The 17,974-nt window shown below is 36.4% G+C and overlaps 1 protein-coding gene across 4 annotated transcripts in view; it reads left to right on the forward strand.

Moving 5' to 3' along the window:
- The window catches only part of DIAPH3 (diaphanous related formin 3), a gene marked incomplete at its 5' end in the record, with an annotated part of 566,313 nt that overhangs the window by 214,806 nt on the left and 333,533 nt on the right, over window positions 1-17,974 (forward strand). For all 4 annotated transcript variants that reach the window (XM_080660806.1, XM_080660807.1, XM_080660808.1 and 1 more), the window contains 2 exons: window positions 3,239-3,526; window positions 4,072-4,186. In XM_080660806.1, the coding sequence (XP_080516932.1) occupies window positions 3,239-3,526; window positions 4,072-4,186 (403 nt within the window). The remainder of the gene's footprint in view (window positions 1-3,238; window positions 3,527-4,071; window positions 4,187-17,974) is intronic.

Raw genomic sequence — 17,974 nt, forward strand, 5'->3', positions numbered from 1 at the left:
TTGTTCGTAATGTCACATTTCCTAAGTAATTAAACACGAAGGGTAAGAAAGTCTTTTCATCTTAGATTTGTCATTCATCACTGATCTTTATCCTACTACAGGAAATTATTGCTCAAGTTATTTATTTTTCAAAACCTTAAGCTTATGGGTACCTTGCAGTGAAAGATAACCTCTAGCTGAATGAGAACATTTTCTGATAATTTTTCAATTTCCAAAAGTAAACAGATTTAAAACATGACAAAAAAAAAAAAAAAAGAGAGAGAGAGCAAATCTGGATTGTGAAGCAGATAGCTCATACACACCCTCTACACATAAAACATTTTAGATAGTAAGAAATACATCCTCTACATATCTTAAATGGATGAAGATGGGGAGATAGAATATTCATAGCTAAATTTTGTCGTGGAGATTTATATATAGGATGTTGAGCAATTAATATAATTTTCCTTTTATCCTAATTTATGTTTATGCTGAAATAGTCTCAGATATACTATTTTGTATATTGGTATACTACTTGCTATATTATTGGCAATTTTTTTTCTTTTGAATACTTAGTGGATAGTTTGTTACAAAAGCTGTCCGAAGATACCCTAAGGAAGAGCTATTTTTTAGTGTTCAATTAAAAAAAACTTAAAGCTCCTGCCCTGGCTGGAGTTGGTTGGAGTGTCGTCTTGTACACCAAAGGGTTGCAGGTTCAATCCCAGGGCTGGGGCAATTATGGGAGGCAATCGATGGTGGTTTCTGTCTCACATTGATGCTCCTCTCCCTCTCCCTCCCACTCCCTCCTCCTCACCGTCTTCCTCTCCCTCAAATCAGTATTCTCTGGTGAGAAGTAGAAATTAAAAGCTTCTATCTACAAATAAATTATTTTCAATTATTTTTTTCTTTTGTGCATAAAAAGAAAGGACAACAGTTTATTGAACTTCCTCATATTTCTCAGATGGCTCCCTGTCTATCATATTAAAAGAAATGTTTGGTTGTATTTTTTATTTCAGATAGAGTTATAGACAATGGCTGAAATATTTATCACTAGTTTTTCCTAGTCTGGGCTAATATACATTTAAAGACTTCCTTTGCTTTTTAATTTCTCCCAGTTGAAGAGTTACTTATAAATGTACTCTAAATTTAGAAAATTCCAGTTTGTAGAAAATATATTCACCATGTTTAGATATGTTATCACTGCATGTGCTTTTATATAAAATGGAAATAAATTTACATTTTGAAATTGAGATTAAGTCCTGTATTGTATAAAATTATGGACAATGATGATCTGTTTTTATGGCTATCATGAAAAAGACCTGGAATTAAAGATGTAATATTGGCTACCATATTCATTTTTGAAGAACAAATGACAAATTCTTCCTTTGGATTAGTGTGTATTTTTCATGAAATCTATGCATTTGTCTTTAGATGCTTCTCTTTGATAAAAGGTATGCTGATTATGAAGGTTATGAATAAAATATGTTCTATTCTTTTTTATTTCAGTCATTTAGTCACTTAACAACCAAGCATTTTTAGATGTTTGGAATATAATAATGAGCAAGATAGTCATAGTGCCCTATCTCATGAACAGTATATTCAAGTCTAGAGCAGAAATTCAACCATATCTTTGTTTTAAGATGTTAATAGCTAACTACAAAATGTATATTGAGTGTGAATATAATATACATACATTCTTAACATTCAAAGGGCAGTAAATACTATCCAAGATCCCACTAAAGTGATTCTTCTTTATAGTTCATCTTTCAATAAGACATGTTCTTTGATTTGTGGTTTCAATTTTTATGACACTTTTTCTCTGATCTCAGGTGTCAATTTCACACTTTCATACATGCTCTGTTTTTCATAATTATGTCATAAAACTTTTTAAATGATTTATTAACATTTATTAAATGTTTACCATTTGCAATGTAGTTGTATGTATATGTGTGGCTCAGGATTGAAGTTAGTAATTTTATGAGAATAATCATATCACAAAAAATTATTTATGAACCCATATCTTCTTTATGCCAATCAAAATGCAATGCATGTATTAAATTCTTACCATGCCATAGAAACATAAGGACAAAAGTGACCAGTGGACACATCTGTCTTTATTTCACTCTTCATTTTTCCTTGCTTCTCTGTCAGTCACAACATTAGGTGCTGGGGAAAGTGACTTTCTTCATAGAGTTATAATCTATCAAAGAAATACATGCTAATGATTCCTTAAGAAGTTAGGAAACACTTTTGGTAAGAGCTGTCAAGGAGAAGTACAGCATGCTATCAGTGTGAAATGAGTGATCAGATAAGGTTTTTTTGAGGAAGGAATGTGTTGCTAAGATTAAAGGTAGGACATAGGCAGGTGAAGAGGGTGTTCCAGGTAGAAGGAACAGCGTATGCCCAGGCCCTGAAATTACAATGAGGTTGGCATATACGTAGAATGTATGTGAAAGTCATTTGACCTGTTTCAGATGACGGCATGTCTTTGGAGGTCTTATTGAGAATTTTAGATTTTTTTCCCCCCAAGGGCAAAGGCAAGATGTGACAATACTAGTTAACTCTTTTTCTGGGTCTTTTTTTTTATTTAAATGCTAGTGTTGTATAGAATTCTGTGCACAGAACTTTCTTCATGCTACATACTCTGCAACTCTAGTTGAACTTTTCTACTTCCATGGCCTCACCCAGCACCTAGAAACTGCTGATTTCAAATCTTCGGACCCATGTACCATTTCCCTTCTGGATATTTCCACCTGATGGTCAAACTACCTCAAAAAGGGGAATAATATTTCTTTTAATTACACTTTTATGAAAACAAAAGCTTTAATTTATATTCTTAAACTGGGAAAAACTTCACTGGAATTATTAGGTTAAGCCATATGAAATTTGTGATACTTACTTATTTTTGGTTTAAAATAATACATTATTATTATTATTATTGTCATTGTTATTATTTTGAATCCTCACCTGAGGGCATACTTAGAGAGAGAGAGAGAGAGAGAAAGAGAAAGGAACATCTCGGTGAAACAGAAACGTTGATCCGTTGCCTTCTGTATGTGCCCCAACTGAGGATCGAACCTGAAACCCAGGTATGTGCCCTGACTGGGAATTAAACCAGCAACCCTTCTTTACACAGGATGATGCCCAACCAACTGAGCCTGGCAATAATACATTATTTTTAAGGGAAGTATACTTTTACATGTTCTGTAGAGAGCTTAGTCATGTTACTTATTTATTTAATTTTTATTTTTCTGTCTAGTTTGGTGCCTTGCCAGCTGATACAAAGACCTCTTTGCCCCTATCACAAGAAAAGGGAACTGGGCACCCAGCACTTCCTCCTCCCATGGCACCACCTCCTCCACCACCTCCTCCGCCCCCTCCTCTACTCCCAGGAATGCCCCTGCCATTTGGTGGTCCTGTGCCTCCACCACCTCCCCTGGGATTTCTCAGTGGAGGAAACTCTCTTCCACCAACCCTGCCATTTGGGTTAAAACCAAAGAAAGAATTTAAACCTGAAATCAGCATGAGAAGATTGAATTGGTTAAAGGTAAATAAACAAACAAACAAATAAATAAATAAAAGGAAGAAAACATACTCTTACCTAGATTAAAATTACTTTTGTTTTTACTTCTATATAATTTCCAGTAGAACCCCATTAAAGGTGATTTCAAATAAATAGGGTTTTGTTTTTTTTAAGTGTTGAAACAAATTTCTTTGCTCTTGACTAAGGCTTTCTGGTTTAACAATTTGGTGGGAATCAATGTTAGTTAGTCACATAGCCCTAGGACATGCTGGGTACTGTGTCCTGCACTTGAGTCATAGTGCACATGAGCATAATTAAAGAATCGACAAGAGTAATTGAGAAGAAACAAACTTTGTTTCATTCAGCTTCAATCCCCCCAATTTTTTCTCTCACAAAGGCTTAACTTTCTGCAGAACTCATAGTTCATTGAACAGTTTGGAGAAAAATCACACAGGATTACTTCCTAAACATTGGCTGGCAGCTATGGGACTCTGGGTCTGAATGTAATGATTGGGCTGGGACAGATGAAACACCCAACTATTTATGAATCAGTCTTCTCCTGATTGCAGATCAGACCTCATGAAATGACTGAAAACTGTTTTTGGATAAAGGCAAATGAAAATAAGTATGAAAATGTGGATTTGCTTTGTAAACTTGAGAATACATTTTGTTGCCAACGAAAAGGTAAGTTTTACATTGTGATTATATGTTACTAGAGACCCGGTGCACGAAATTTGTGCACGGGGGGGGGGGGGGGGAGGAGTATCCCTCAGCCCAGCCTGCACCCTCTCCAATCTGGGACCCCTCGGGGGATATCCGACTTCTGGTTTAGGCCCGATCCTTGTGGGATCGAGCCTAAACGGGCAGTCGGACATCCCTCTCACAATCCAGGACTGCTGGCTCCCAACCGTTCATCTGCCTGCCTGCCTGATTGCCCCTAACCGCTTCTGTCTGTCAGCCTGATCACCCCCTAACCACTGCCCTGCCAGCCTAATCAACACTTAACTGCTCCCCTGCCGGCCTGATTGCTGGTCGCCACTAACTGTCCTCCCCTGCAGGCCTGGTCCCCCCAACTGCCCTACCCTGCTGTCCTGGTCACCCCCAACTGCCCTCCCCTACCGGCCCGGTCACCCCAACTGCCCTCTCCTGAAGGCCTGGTTGCCCCCAACTGCCCTTCCCTGCAGGCCTGATCGCCCACAACTGCCCTCTGCTGGCCATCTTGTGGCAGCCATCTTGTGACCACATGGGGGCGGCCATCTTGTGCAAGGGCGTGACGATCAATTTCCATATTACCTCTTTATTATATAGGATTTTAATATTTTACTAGTAACACTGCCACTTTTTATATATTAACTAGAAAGCATTATTTTAATATATATATATGTTACCTTATTAATGGGGAAATAAATGATTTAATAAATGAAATGCTTAAAAATAAAATTTTTTAGAGTCTCAAATGAGAAATCTTTAAAATGCAGATGATTAATACAGAACTTAAATTTTCTATATAATATCTCTTTTGAAGATGTTCTAAATTAGATTTTCATGAAGGAGGATATTGTTAGAGATTCTTTTGGCATGAGAATTTATTTTTGTCAATGAGGAATAGTAAAAACAAAAACAAAATGTAAGCTTTCCTCTAGTCAGATTTTAATATTTAATGTTACAGTGACTGTCACATAGTTCAATTATTATTAGTCACATGAGATAGAAATATCAATTTTAATGAGTGTTTTTAAAGTGTGAAACAGAAGTAAATGAGTAGGTTATAAGATCTCAGTAAAAGTAATAGAATTTGTTTTTCAGATTGTTTTGTGATAGCTTTTACTTGTTCAGTGTGCCTTTAAAAAATTATATTTAGGTATTACTCTTGTCTGAAAATTGAATTTATTTCATCCAGTTTCATGGACCAATAGCACTTGTCTCCGGGCTGATACCCAGTGATATTGTTAAGTTCATTTTTAAGTATTATATAACGCTTCCATGTTAGGTCAGTAATTACCTTTCATTTTCAAAAAGGAGCCCATAGACATATGCACAGAGAGAGCTGGAGGTAAGCTATCTTACTGAATGGAGATGGGGAGGCTTGGTTTCTTAAAATGCCTACTGTGTACTAGGCACCAAGCTAGGTGCTTACTGTATCTGTTTTACCCTGATCATCTCAGTAACCAAGGGATGTTGTCTGATTACAAAAAAAATCATTTACATTTCTTTGAAATGCTTTTTAAAATATAAACGTAGATTAGAAACTCTTTTAAAAAGTAATTGTGTTAGATACACTAAAAGTTGTAAATTATAGTAGCTTTCTAGAATGTATGGTAAATCCAAAGTCTTTAGCAGTATTTAGATCACCATTGGTCTTGACCAAAATAGTAAAAATGATATTTTGAATTTGCTCAGCAAGCTTATCCTAGGAAATCTTGTAAAGTAAGCTGATCTTAATTTACCTTTTGATTATGGAGAATCAAAATTTTCCTTGAATAGCATAAGTGTACTCTTTAGGCAATCAAGGAAAATATATGGCAGTTAAAATGTGTATTTACATGTAAAACACTTCAGAATTTCAGATTTCATAATCTGGAATTGATTAGTTTTCCCTTTGCTTTCCTAGTAGGTGCAAATGGAGGTACCTAAAAGCTATTTAAGTAATACTGCCATCCACCTACTCTCTCTTTTTTCATCTTTACTCTGATTACTTTCTTAATTAATGAGGCTCAAAAGGGAAACTTGTTAGCATGTCTTTAATTTAGCTGTAGTGTTAGCCCTAAATGAAATAATTAGACCTTTAAAAAATTCTTAAGTCACCTAACTTTAGCCTTGAGATTCAAGGTTGGAAAAAAAACAATGTATTTGCTCAATCTAACACTAGTTATAAAGGTTAAGGTGAGGAAGTGACAAGCATTTTCTGAACATTAGGTGCTTGCATCTCTCTCTGTCTTTGTACGTGCTGTCCCCTCTCCCCTAAATCTTTTGCATTTGATTAGAGGCTGGCAGAGGCTTAGGACTCCTATTTTCTACCTTAAATGCTACCTTCTCTTTCCTGTGACTGTGGATGCTATTTCCATAGTGAACAGAAAAGATGGGGAAGCCCAGGGTTGTAACCCCGGGCAATGCTAACATTTCACAATGCCAACAGGAGATGAGCTGTGAAGGTGACTAGTTTTTGGCCTGGATTTGAAAGAATAGTTCCTAGTAAGCATTATTTGAAGAGCCTCAATTGAGAGTGCTTTATTTAGGTATGGCTAGTGGTTATTTTATTGGAAAAGGCCAATATTTTCTAGCAGAGATCAGAAAGGAAGCCTGGAGAAAGGTGTTTGGAAAGCAAGGGCTGGTGGAGTGGACAGGTGGCCTCTCTGTTCATGGCCTGGGTGTTGAGGCATTAGATCCAAGTGTTGACATCTGTCAGTTCTCCTGCTCTCCAAAAGCTACTTTGTTTGAATCAATTTTGTAATTTCTGCAGAATTCAAAATTAACACTAGTCACTCATTTATTGTTCAGTGCAAGGTAGAAATACAGTTGCTTTCCACTCGATGGCATGCAGGGGAGAGCAGAGGCATTAGCTACTGGTTGATTTTCATCATTGATTTGCTTCACAACTTGGCAGGGAAAGACAAAGGATTCAAGTTACTGATGATTAGTGGGATTTTAGAACAGTTGGTGTATCTGGGTGTGTGTGTGTGTTGTAGCAACTCTTTTCACCAAGAACTGGGGCATTTGTGACAACATGGATGGACCGCTAGGGCATATGCTAAATGATCTCTCTCATGTGGAATCTAAAAAAACACAAACTAATCTCATGGATAGAGATTGAAGGGTGGAGGGTCGGGTTTGAGAAACAGATGAAGGGGCTATAAATTTATTTAAAAAAGACAAAAGCCCTTGCCTGGGTGGCTCATTGGTTGGAGTATTGTCCTGTGCACCAAAAGGTGGTGGGTTCGATTCCCGGACAGGGCACATACCTGGGTTGCGGGTTTGATCCCTGGTCAGGGTGCATATGGGAGGCAACTGATTGATGTTTTTCTCTCTCTAAAAATCAATAAAAACAAATCCTTGGGTGACGAGGAAAAAGAAAAAGAAGAACCAGGGCTATTTCTCTGATTACAAAGGTGGATGTTCCTTCCCAGGTATTTAAAATGGTAGATGCCAGTCCCTTGTGCTTCCTAAGCATTTCAAATAGGTAGGGGGAAAAAAAAAAAGGGAACTGACTTCAGTCATTTAAAGAGAACCTTGAAATTTTCTCTCACATATTATTTTTTGTTATGAAGTATGGCTTTTTTCCTTACAGGAGTCACTGCTTCAGGTTTCTGGGACTTTTAGATCAACGTGGTTGGGTTTTAGAGCTCTTGTGCCCTGAGAGTTGGAAAAGGAAGAAGGACTAATAACACCTATTGCTTGCCTGTGGTATACCAGTCCCTGAGCTGGGTCATCTTCATGTTACTTTGTTCTGCTGAGGTTTTTCTCCTGCAAAACTGGCCTGACTCCCCAGAATACTACCCTGCCCCACCTGCTCATAGATACTGCAAGATATTCTTGGTGAGAGCTTGGACATTTCCTCTTAACTCATGTTGCTCTTCATTATACCTCTTGGCTTTTTTTCAGTTTGATTTTACTTATTTTGTGTTTTAGATGATTCTCCCTGTGACATATACAACATTGCTTTAATGGGAAAGTGCCTTGTGCCATACCCTAAAAAGTACAGGAACCTCTCTCAGCCTTTTTCTGTGAAATCAACATTTGTTCCTGATTCAATTGAATCTTTTATTTTATGTATATATACACACATACATACCTTGTTTTGCTATTTAAGTATCTCACTTTGGTTTCTTTGTGACTCTCAGTTCTAAATTTTTGAGATACATCTTAGCTTTCCATATTTTAAATTCTTATGAAAATAACCTGTAGGCATTTTTTCTGATCATCTGTTTCTTTTTCTCATTTTTCCTTTCAGTTTTCCATCTCACCCTTTCTCTTTCCTATATTTTGCCACTACTATTCAAGTCCACAAATATTTCTTGGGTGGCCATTTATGTCAGGCCTTGTGCTGCGCACTGGGGACACTGTAATGCGAAAGGCAGACATGTGCTCCATTCTCATGTTGCTTTTACTGTCTCAATGTGACTCAGTCAAATTCTTAGTTGAAATATAGGAATGAGGAGTGCAACAATAAAGGCTGATTTTGAGTTTAGGAAAGAATGACACATTTTATGGTCTTTGGCTTCTGTTAAGAATTAACACGATTTTAAAAAGAACATTTTAGTATCACTTCGATATTTAATCACAATATTCATGTATTGAACATTTGGTTTCATCAAAATGATGCTAATGACCCATGTATTTTTTACCAGATTGGAAGCATCTGTTGGTTAATTTTTACAGGCTGTTAGAAAATGGATTAAAGTATACTAACAGGTTATTGGTGTTGGAGTTATCAACTAAAATTAATATTAATTATTTTCATTATTCACAAACTATTACCTTAATAGGGTTTAAAGTATATGAATAGTCTAATTCAGCTAGACTGATTTATTATGAAAATGTGATTGCACGTTTGTTAGCTTCCTGAAGTAATCACATTTTGTAACAGGTGCATCATATTTGCCAATAGGGCTAATAAACTGGTTTATAAATATTTCTCAACTGAACAGTTGTGGCATATGGAAACAGTTAATGGATAACACACTTAAAAACAAATCAAGCTGAGATTTCTGACATCATAGTTCAGTGGACAGAGAATTGGGGTACAGAGTGAATAAACTATGGATTATCCTAGGGGTTTGGCTGCGTTCAGGATTGTGCTTTGTATTAGAAACACAATTTATTCCTCTTTATGAATAAAAATGTATAAAAAAACTAAACTACCTCACAAGCCTACATTTAGATGGACTAATTTAGAGCTATGTTTCTTGGGAATGCATGTTAATAAAGAGATAATGCCAAAACGAATGTAACGTATCTTAAACATCTTAAAGATTTCTGAAAAGATATTTGACAAACACTAATTTGGAAAGATTGGGGAGGAAGTCAGTCAATGGAGAATTGAAAATTTCTTTAGGGATTTATCATTTGGTTCTTGTCTGAATTTCAAAAGAACTAAAGACTTAAGGAAATTATGAGGCAGGTCGGGAATGTCTTGTTTCATCATTAGAAAGTATCTCATTGTTACCAATTACATTGTATTCTGTGTTGGGTTCCTGCAGGAATAGCATTTTATTCTGAAATAGAACCTAAAGAGAAACGCTGTAGAAAGTGAGTTTATTTAGCCTGGAGCCACAGGCAACTTTCAAGTCCACAAAATGTTTCAGTTACCTTCTTGGTTACACCATGTATCTTTGGTATTTTGAAAGTTCCTGTAAATAGGCATATTTCTTGTGTGTTCTATAGGTGGTATAAGCAGAAAGGGAGGAGGATTGAACTTGTATGTATTGAGGGTTGTATGCACCCATAAACATAGCTTCCTTTCCTATTTTCTCTTCTCTTTTTTTCCTTCTTCCACTGGAGGGAGGAATGGTTATTAGGGCACTAGATTCAACTTGAGTCACTTGGCTAGTGAGAAATAGTCCATATTACAAGTTCACTTTGGTATTTTAATTCTGCTAACAGTTTTAGTGACCCATCTATACCTATTGTCCCTTAACAAAATTGTAAGTTCATTCCATTCCATTGTTATTGCATGCCCTTTTCTCTCAGGATTTCCCTTCTATTTCCTGTATCTTTTGTCTTATCCCTTATCCCTATTTCCTTTATCCCTTTTATCTTATCCCTTAGCCCTTTCCTTGTTGCTCTGTGGTTGCTCAAAGTCACTTCCATATTTCAGGCAGTTATTCTTGGCCTTGTCTGTACTATGTTCTATCATTCAAGACTCCCACTCATAATTAGTACACAGTACTATTTACCTGAAAATATGAATGAGGCTTATCCTTCTAAATGCATTATTTTAATCTTCAAATGACATCTGTAAATCAGGCTCTTTACTTTTCCTCGTGTCTCCCTCTCCTCCACTCCTCTCTGCCCCCACGGCCGCCTCGCCACACACCACTTTCCAGGCTTAGAAGAAATGAAGTCAGTGATATAGAGTGGGGTCCTGCTAGAAGAGAAATTAGGAAATGTAGGAGGGCTTCTTGCTGGATGATATGCTGTAGGAATTTGATATTAAATGGTGTAGGAAATTCTTTTGTAACAAAAAAACTTTATGAAAATAACTTTATTATATATTTTATAAACCTTGAATTTTCTAAGTTAGATTTTGAGATGATTATATATTCACGTGTTTGGGTCAACTGGCTATTCTTTGTCCCTCAAGATGAAATCAGTTAGGCATATAATCTTATACCTTGTAAGATATTCTGTTCATTTAGCATAAGATTTCACATATATTTCATGGCATCTAAGAAGAACACCAAGTAGGAGACCTTTGGTTATCACAGCTCTGATTTATTTAAGCACATGTGTGTGTTTTGAAAGAATGGCTATTTCGAAGCCAGACACCTTAGGGAGGAAAAAAACAAATATAACATCATCACTTTCACTCACCTCTAATTGAAACTTAACATTTTCTTCAATTATAAATCTCTATAATAATAAAAGCGTAATATGTAATTAGACCAGACAGCTGAACGACCTTCCAGATATCATTCCAGACAACCTTCTGGACGAAGCCAGGGCTGCATGAATTTCATGCATCAGGCCTCTAGTATAAATATAAGCAACAAACACAGCAGTACCTATGCCATTTTTACTTGTAAAGTTCATATATATCAATTATATCCTATTAGAATCATTTCAGATACATATGTATACCCAAATATCTTTGAAACTCATCACTACTTCAAAATTAGAGTACTTATTAGACCTGCAGCTAGATTTTGATATTTAATACATTAATAAAGAAGCATATTTTCTTAGTTGGGTCCTCTAGGAAGCAGATGCTAAGCTGTCAGAGTGCAAGAGGTTTTTTAGGGGGAGGGGGAGGTCTGCATGTGAAAGGTAGAAGGGGGAAGTGGGACTGGGCAGGAGGAACCTTAGGCTACGATGAACACCTGACAAATTCTCAGCCATCCCAGCTTGGAGGGAGCTCTGGAGCAGAGAATTCCTAGAGGAGCCCCAGGCTAGCCTCTTGAACCATGCTCAGTCCCTGGCAGGAGGCTGCCCAAGAAGAATGGGCCTGGGCTCAAAAGCCCAGAAGGATCCCAAGGATGCTAATAGCTTGGAGTTTGTCAGATAAGTGCACTCCATGCTCATTCCTGAAGGGAGACTTGAGCAGTTCATCTTCTTGGTTGCCATTCATGCATGTTACATGTTCATAACTGGTGTTCAGTGCATTTTGATAGCTGTACTTGAGTATCATTTGCTTCCTTTGAAATCCTATGTATTTTGCATTTTAAAATTATTCTGAGAAGGGATCCACTTCTCTGACTACCAATAGGGTCCATGACAATGAACCCTGCTGTAGCCTTTCTGATTTCGTGTAGTGGTAGGAGTGAGGGAGGTCAGGGGCCTGGGCCCTGCCTCAACTGCTGCCTATTCACATACAGGGTGGGCAAAGGTAGGTTTACAGTTGTTCGTAGGGAAAATAACTGCAGGTTATGATTATTACAATAGCTTTATTAACTGTTTTGCATACTCACAATTGTAAACCTACTTTTGCCAACCTCGTGTGTGTGTGTGTGTGTGTGTGTGTGTGTGTGTGTGTGTGTGTGTTTAATTATAACTCCACGGGTCAATATATTATTTATAATGAGATATTTCATTCAACTTAGAAGAAATTATATGGTGGCTTCAATATCAGGACATCCATTTTTTAATCCACTGTAATAGCTATTATAATACATTTGTTAATCAAAGTATATATCGAATCTGGACAAGTGTGAAACTTTTAAATTAGACAATAATAAAACAACAGTACTACTAATAATTGTCTCTTGTTTAGCAGTTATGTTTCCTTCACTTACATTATTTTATTTGCTCCCCAAATCAACCCTGTGAAAGAACCAAGGCAAATACTAAATCCATTTTATATTTAAGAAAAAGTTACACTTTTCAAGAGAAGTTTGACTAAAAGGAGCCACCACTCTGAATGGAATACAGATGTGAGTCTAAAGCTATAGCTCCTTCTGCTATGCTACACTGCTTCCCTGATTAAAAGAAATCCTATTATGTTTAATTTAAAGTGCTCTTCTTTGATTTAAAATAATTTTCCTCTCATCTCCTACCACCTTACCACTGCCCCATAGCAGTTCACTCTCATCCCACAATTTATGTTAAAGGCTTTAAAAACTTGCCTTTTTTTATTAAGACCATCTTTCATCATTTGGTACGTCTATTCACTTCGGTAAGTATTTGAGCTGTAAATCCTGACACCATGCTGTGAAGTGTATGGGAGAAGGGAGGGACTGCAGAGTCTACCCTACAAGTACTTGACCCTGGATTTTACAGCTGTACATTTTTCCTTCACAAAACAGGGAGATAACACCCACCTCACAAGGTTAGTGTGAGAATTATAGAATGAATATTTTAAAGCCTCTTTTGCAGTGCCCAGCTCATTATAGTTGCTCAGGAAATTTTAGCTGAACTTAAATTTTGAGAATGCAGGCTTATTTCCACTTGTAAAGTTTGTTGTGTCATCTCTGAATCTTTCACAGTCTTTACAAGTTCAACAACCTTCCTCTAGCTTTGGTTACAAATGAAGCCTTCTAAACCATGAAACTGTGGTGTTAACTGACCTGTTAATAGTCACTTATGATGTAACACTGGTCTGTACCATTAACTTTAGAAAATAATAATAGAATATTATTCTGTATATTTTTTCTCTCGTATATTTGTGTATATCTTAACTGTGAAATGATTTAAGTTCCCATAGAGAGAGCTGTTGAATCAGGAATAAATGTAAAAACCTGTTTGGGGGTTTATTTCCTCATTTAAAAAGTTGTTTTTTTTTTCATGACTTTTTCCTTTCTAGTTTATGAGTCATTAATAGAGCTGCTTCCCAACCATTTTTGTAATTTTATGAAATTTAAAAACTGAACAGTTTAATTTTGCTTTTTTTTTGGTGTGATTCAGTTTTAGAGCATTGGGCTAATGACTTGAGAGGGATCTTCAAGAGTTCATTCAGTCCTTTATAGAACCTTACTGTTTCTTGTTAATAATTCATTATTATTTTTCACAGTTATTTACAGTTGCAAAGATTAGTGAGGATGATATGGATGGCTTAATATAATTATGGAACTGGCTGCATTAAGGCGCAGGAAACCTTTAGTTGATAGGCAAATATGAGTGCCAAGTAGAGCTTATGGCCTTAATTCTCCCCAGGGTTTGCAGAAAGGTTGATAACTGTTAATTTTCATAGCGTGCTAGTAGAAGGTTCAGAGGAATGAAATTTTTTCCTCCCCGCCTCCAGCTTTGTGATATAAGCTAAAGAAATTATTTTGGTGAATCATATGTATTTGTTGAAATTCTACCATTTTGACCTTTTGAGAACTTCATTTGGTTCAGCCTAATTCTTGTTTCCTAAACTGGTGACAAATTAAGGAAATACATAAAAAGCTGTCTTTGGTTTATAGCTTAATTGAAAATGACTATTGGTATTTCTACTTCTCTAATAGCTTGTCAAGTAATGGATAAGGGTGCAAAACTCTGGAAGTAGAAAGTATTTATCTCGGAATGATTTATAGCCCCCAAATCTAAGATTGGAATACCTTGGAATTTTACATGCTGCATCAGTCTTTTCTGTTGAATCTAGGAAGAAATTTGCTTGTAGGAAACAGTGCTAAGCTAAAAGTGATTTAACCAGGTCTGGTGGTTGGTGGTCTCAGAGTTTATAAACAGCATCCCAATGATGTTAGGACTCTGGTAGCTTCTTGTTTTATTTTCTGAGCTTTCTCTCCAGTTTCAGCATAGCTTAGCTAGTGAAGATAGGAGTAATCATTATGTCACACATGGGGCTTGAGGGGAGAATTTATTTCTTGCCTTTTTCAGCTTGAGGCTATGCACATATTGCTCAGGTTGTGGCCTCTGTCTCATCTTCAAAGTCAGCAGCAGGGAGGTGAATCCTCAGGGGCCATCTCTCTCACCTGACTTCCTTGATGACTGACCTAAGCCAGTAAAGGTTCCTTCAAAGACTCCTGTGATTGAATTGTGTCCACTTGGATCATCCAGGCTAATCTCCCAATTTTAGGTCTTTAACCTTAATCATATATGCAAAAGTTCCTTTTTCCATGTAAGGTTCTAGGGACTAGGACATAGACATCTTTGGCAGAGGAGAATGGGGGCAAGGACAACTGGAAGCCATAAAAATCTGAACATATCACAAGGTACTTGGCCCTGGTCACTTCACTCATTAAAATGGTCAGTTTCCTTGAGCTTTGGATCTTTACACATTACATTGACATGTTTCTGTTACCACAGTTAAGTGCCTTTCTGGAGTTTTAGGAAAAATTCTTATAACATGTCTTTCCAAGTGCCAGGAACGTTTTTCGCTTTATTCAAATATGCTATATTTAATTAACTGGCAACAGGTATCATCATGGTTTTTAAATTTTTCTCTCACTCTGTTATCTCCCACTTCCCCCGCCCCACCCCACCCACCCACCACCGGTGCCTTTTTTGAATCCTCACTTGAGAACATGTTCATTGGTTTAGGGTCTTAATCACAAGGAACAACAACAGCCTGTAATTATTGGAATGGAGAATCTAGGTCAGTGGTCAGCAAACTCATTAGTCAACAGAGCAGCAAACCGCGGCTCGCGAGCCGCAGTTTGCTGACCACTGGTTAGAGAAAGGAAGGGAGAGAGAGACAGAGACAGACAGACATCGATTGGCTGCCTCTTGTACATGCCACAACCGGGACCAAACCGAAACCAAGGTATGTGCCCTGACTGGCAATTGAACCCTTAACCTTTTAATGTACAGGACAATGCTCCAACCAACTGAGCCACACTAGTCTGGGCTTCTCTACATATTTTTAACCATATATAGTCTTTTTTTTCCAAACCAGAAATACCCTGCAAAAACCTAGGGTAAAGGACCATTAGCATTTAAAAACAAATTGGTTCTTGACTTTTACTTGTTACTGCCTATTTTAAGAAAGAGAGAGACTGGTTCTAACTTAGAAAAAGAAATGTATTATATTTTTATTTTATTTTATTATTTTATTTATTTATTATTGTTTAAAGTATTACAAATAGTAATACATATATCTCCTTTTTCCCTATTGACCTCCCCCCGGCCTCCTCTGCCACTCTCCCCCCACTTCCCTGTTAGTGTCTGTGTCTATTGGATATGCTTATATGCATGTGAAATGTATTATTATATTTTATATATTATTAACTTTTGGGAGATAACTGTTTCTACATTGCCTATTGAAAAAAACGTAAACCTTATAGTTTTGTATTTTTATTTTAAAATACAGATTGTTACTCTTGTTATGATGTTTTAAAAAACATTTTCATCTGAAAAATATTTATTTTTATTGATAGCAGCTTTGGGAAGAGAGGCCTTTTCCTGGTTCAACTATTACTCAAACCTAATATCCATCTACAAATGGATATGAATATATAATTTCATTATAACCTGGAAAAAATTATAATTGCATATTTCACTGGATAATTTAAAATATATAGAAAAAGTTTATTTTAATTGGAAAAACTTCATCACTGAGGGAAATTACATTTATCAAAAGATCAAATACAACTTCATTTCACACAAAATAGGCAATTTATTTTAATTAAATTGTTGGCTCTTTGTTATTTGACAGTCCACTCTTCTGTTATCATATTGCCTTAGACTAGTTCTTCCTGAAGCAGAGCTCTTCTCCCTTCTTTAATTTTCTTTTCTTTTTCAATTAGAGAACCAATTATTTTTCTGGGTTTCACGTTCACAGTGGGACAGTTTGGCTCTCTGCTCCCATAGCATAAGATTTAACCCAAAAGATTTGAAAAATAACTAATTGTTTTTGTTTTTAAATGAGGGATGTTAGTCTTCAGAGCTTTTAAGTTGTTGTGCTTTAAAATTTCCCCCTTTCTTTATTTACTTCATTAAAAATGTTATCTACCTGTATAAAAGTGAATATGAATTGTTTAAATTGACCAATCATTTGTATTTCCATTACCTGCTTTATGAGATTTAGCAGTGTTTTCAATATCAGTACCAAGCATAAGAGCAGTTTGTGTCAGCTTCTGAGTGGTAAAAGACTTTTGTAATGGAGTTTATATGTACCTATATATGTAAATATATATACATGTGTATAATATGAAAGAATATTATTCCATAAACCAGCTAATCTAAAATGGACTGATAACTGGTTTGCTGTTTCATTTTTTTTTTTTAGCATCTCTCTAACTTGGCAGGGTTGTTGAGTGCGGAGAAGGCAACATGATCACCCACGCCTACTTTTGTATCTCTGAGGTGTACTTCATCAAAAAGCTATTTTTGTGAATGTGTTCTTGATAAACAAGCATAACCTACAACCTCAATAAATCAAAATTTCTCATTATTCTTGATTATATTAGGGTTGTAAGAAGGCCAGAGCAGCTGCTAGGGAGGAAAAGAAGAAAAAAAAAGAAACGGGAGAAAGTAGCAGACTTACTAGTACACAGTGAAGGGGAAAATGAGTGCCTGCCTTGTCCCATTTTAATGGGAAGAGGCCGAGGCTCAGAGTAGCTGCAAATCTGGCCTTCAAGGCTGCATCATTAGATAATCAGACAGAGCTCACTTCTGACCTCATACCTTGTGTTGCTTCCAGTCTCCTGTGGGGACACTAGAGAAAAGGGGGAGGTATGGGTATGAGAAGGAGTGGGGGGGCCTTAGTGGAAGTCCATGTGTATTGGTATGGAAAACACCTTGTTATCAGCTACCTTGACTACCTGTGTAATACAATGACATCTATTTTGGTTCTTTAACTTTAAAAGCTATCATAGCTATTTCATTCATTACACATTCTCCAAATTGTTTTTTCTTAAATACCTTCTATATTGTTTTCCCGTATTCTCTTTTTTATGACAGTAATGTTATCTGTCTAAAGATTTATCATCTCTACAAATAATCACATTTAGCATATCCCATATGTACACACATTCTAAAGGAATACAAAGAAAAAGGACTGCTCTTGTATAGCCTCTGCAGTCAGGTCCAACTTGTATTTCTACCTGTATTGTTATTATTTTTCTGTTCTATAGATGACATTTTAGTAACTTTTTCACTAAATTTGCCTGTGCATTTTCTTGCCTCTCTCTGTGTCTACATCACTTACTCTGAATGTTTTCATTTGTCCCTACCCATTCTTTTTCTCCTAGGAAAATTCCTCATGGAAGCTGCTGCCACCTTACTATTTTATATTTTTTAAGCCTGAATACCAGGCTTTAAGATGGATACATTTATTCATTCATTCCTTTATTTATTTATTGAAATATGTTTTTATTGATTTCAGAGAGGAAGAGAAAGGGAGAGAGATAGCAACATCAATGATGAGAGAGAATCATT

The sequence above is a fragment of the Plecotus auritus genome (genome assembly GCF_963455305.1).
Source record: "Plecotus auritus genome assembly, chromosome: 3".
Classification (NCBI taxonomy): Eukaryota; Metazoa; Chordata; class Mammalia; order Chiroptera; family Vespertilionidae; genus Plecotus; species Plecotus auritus.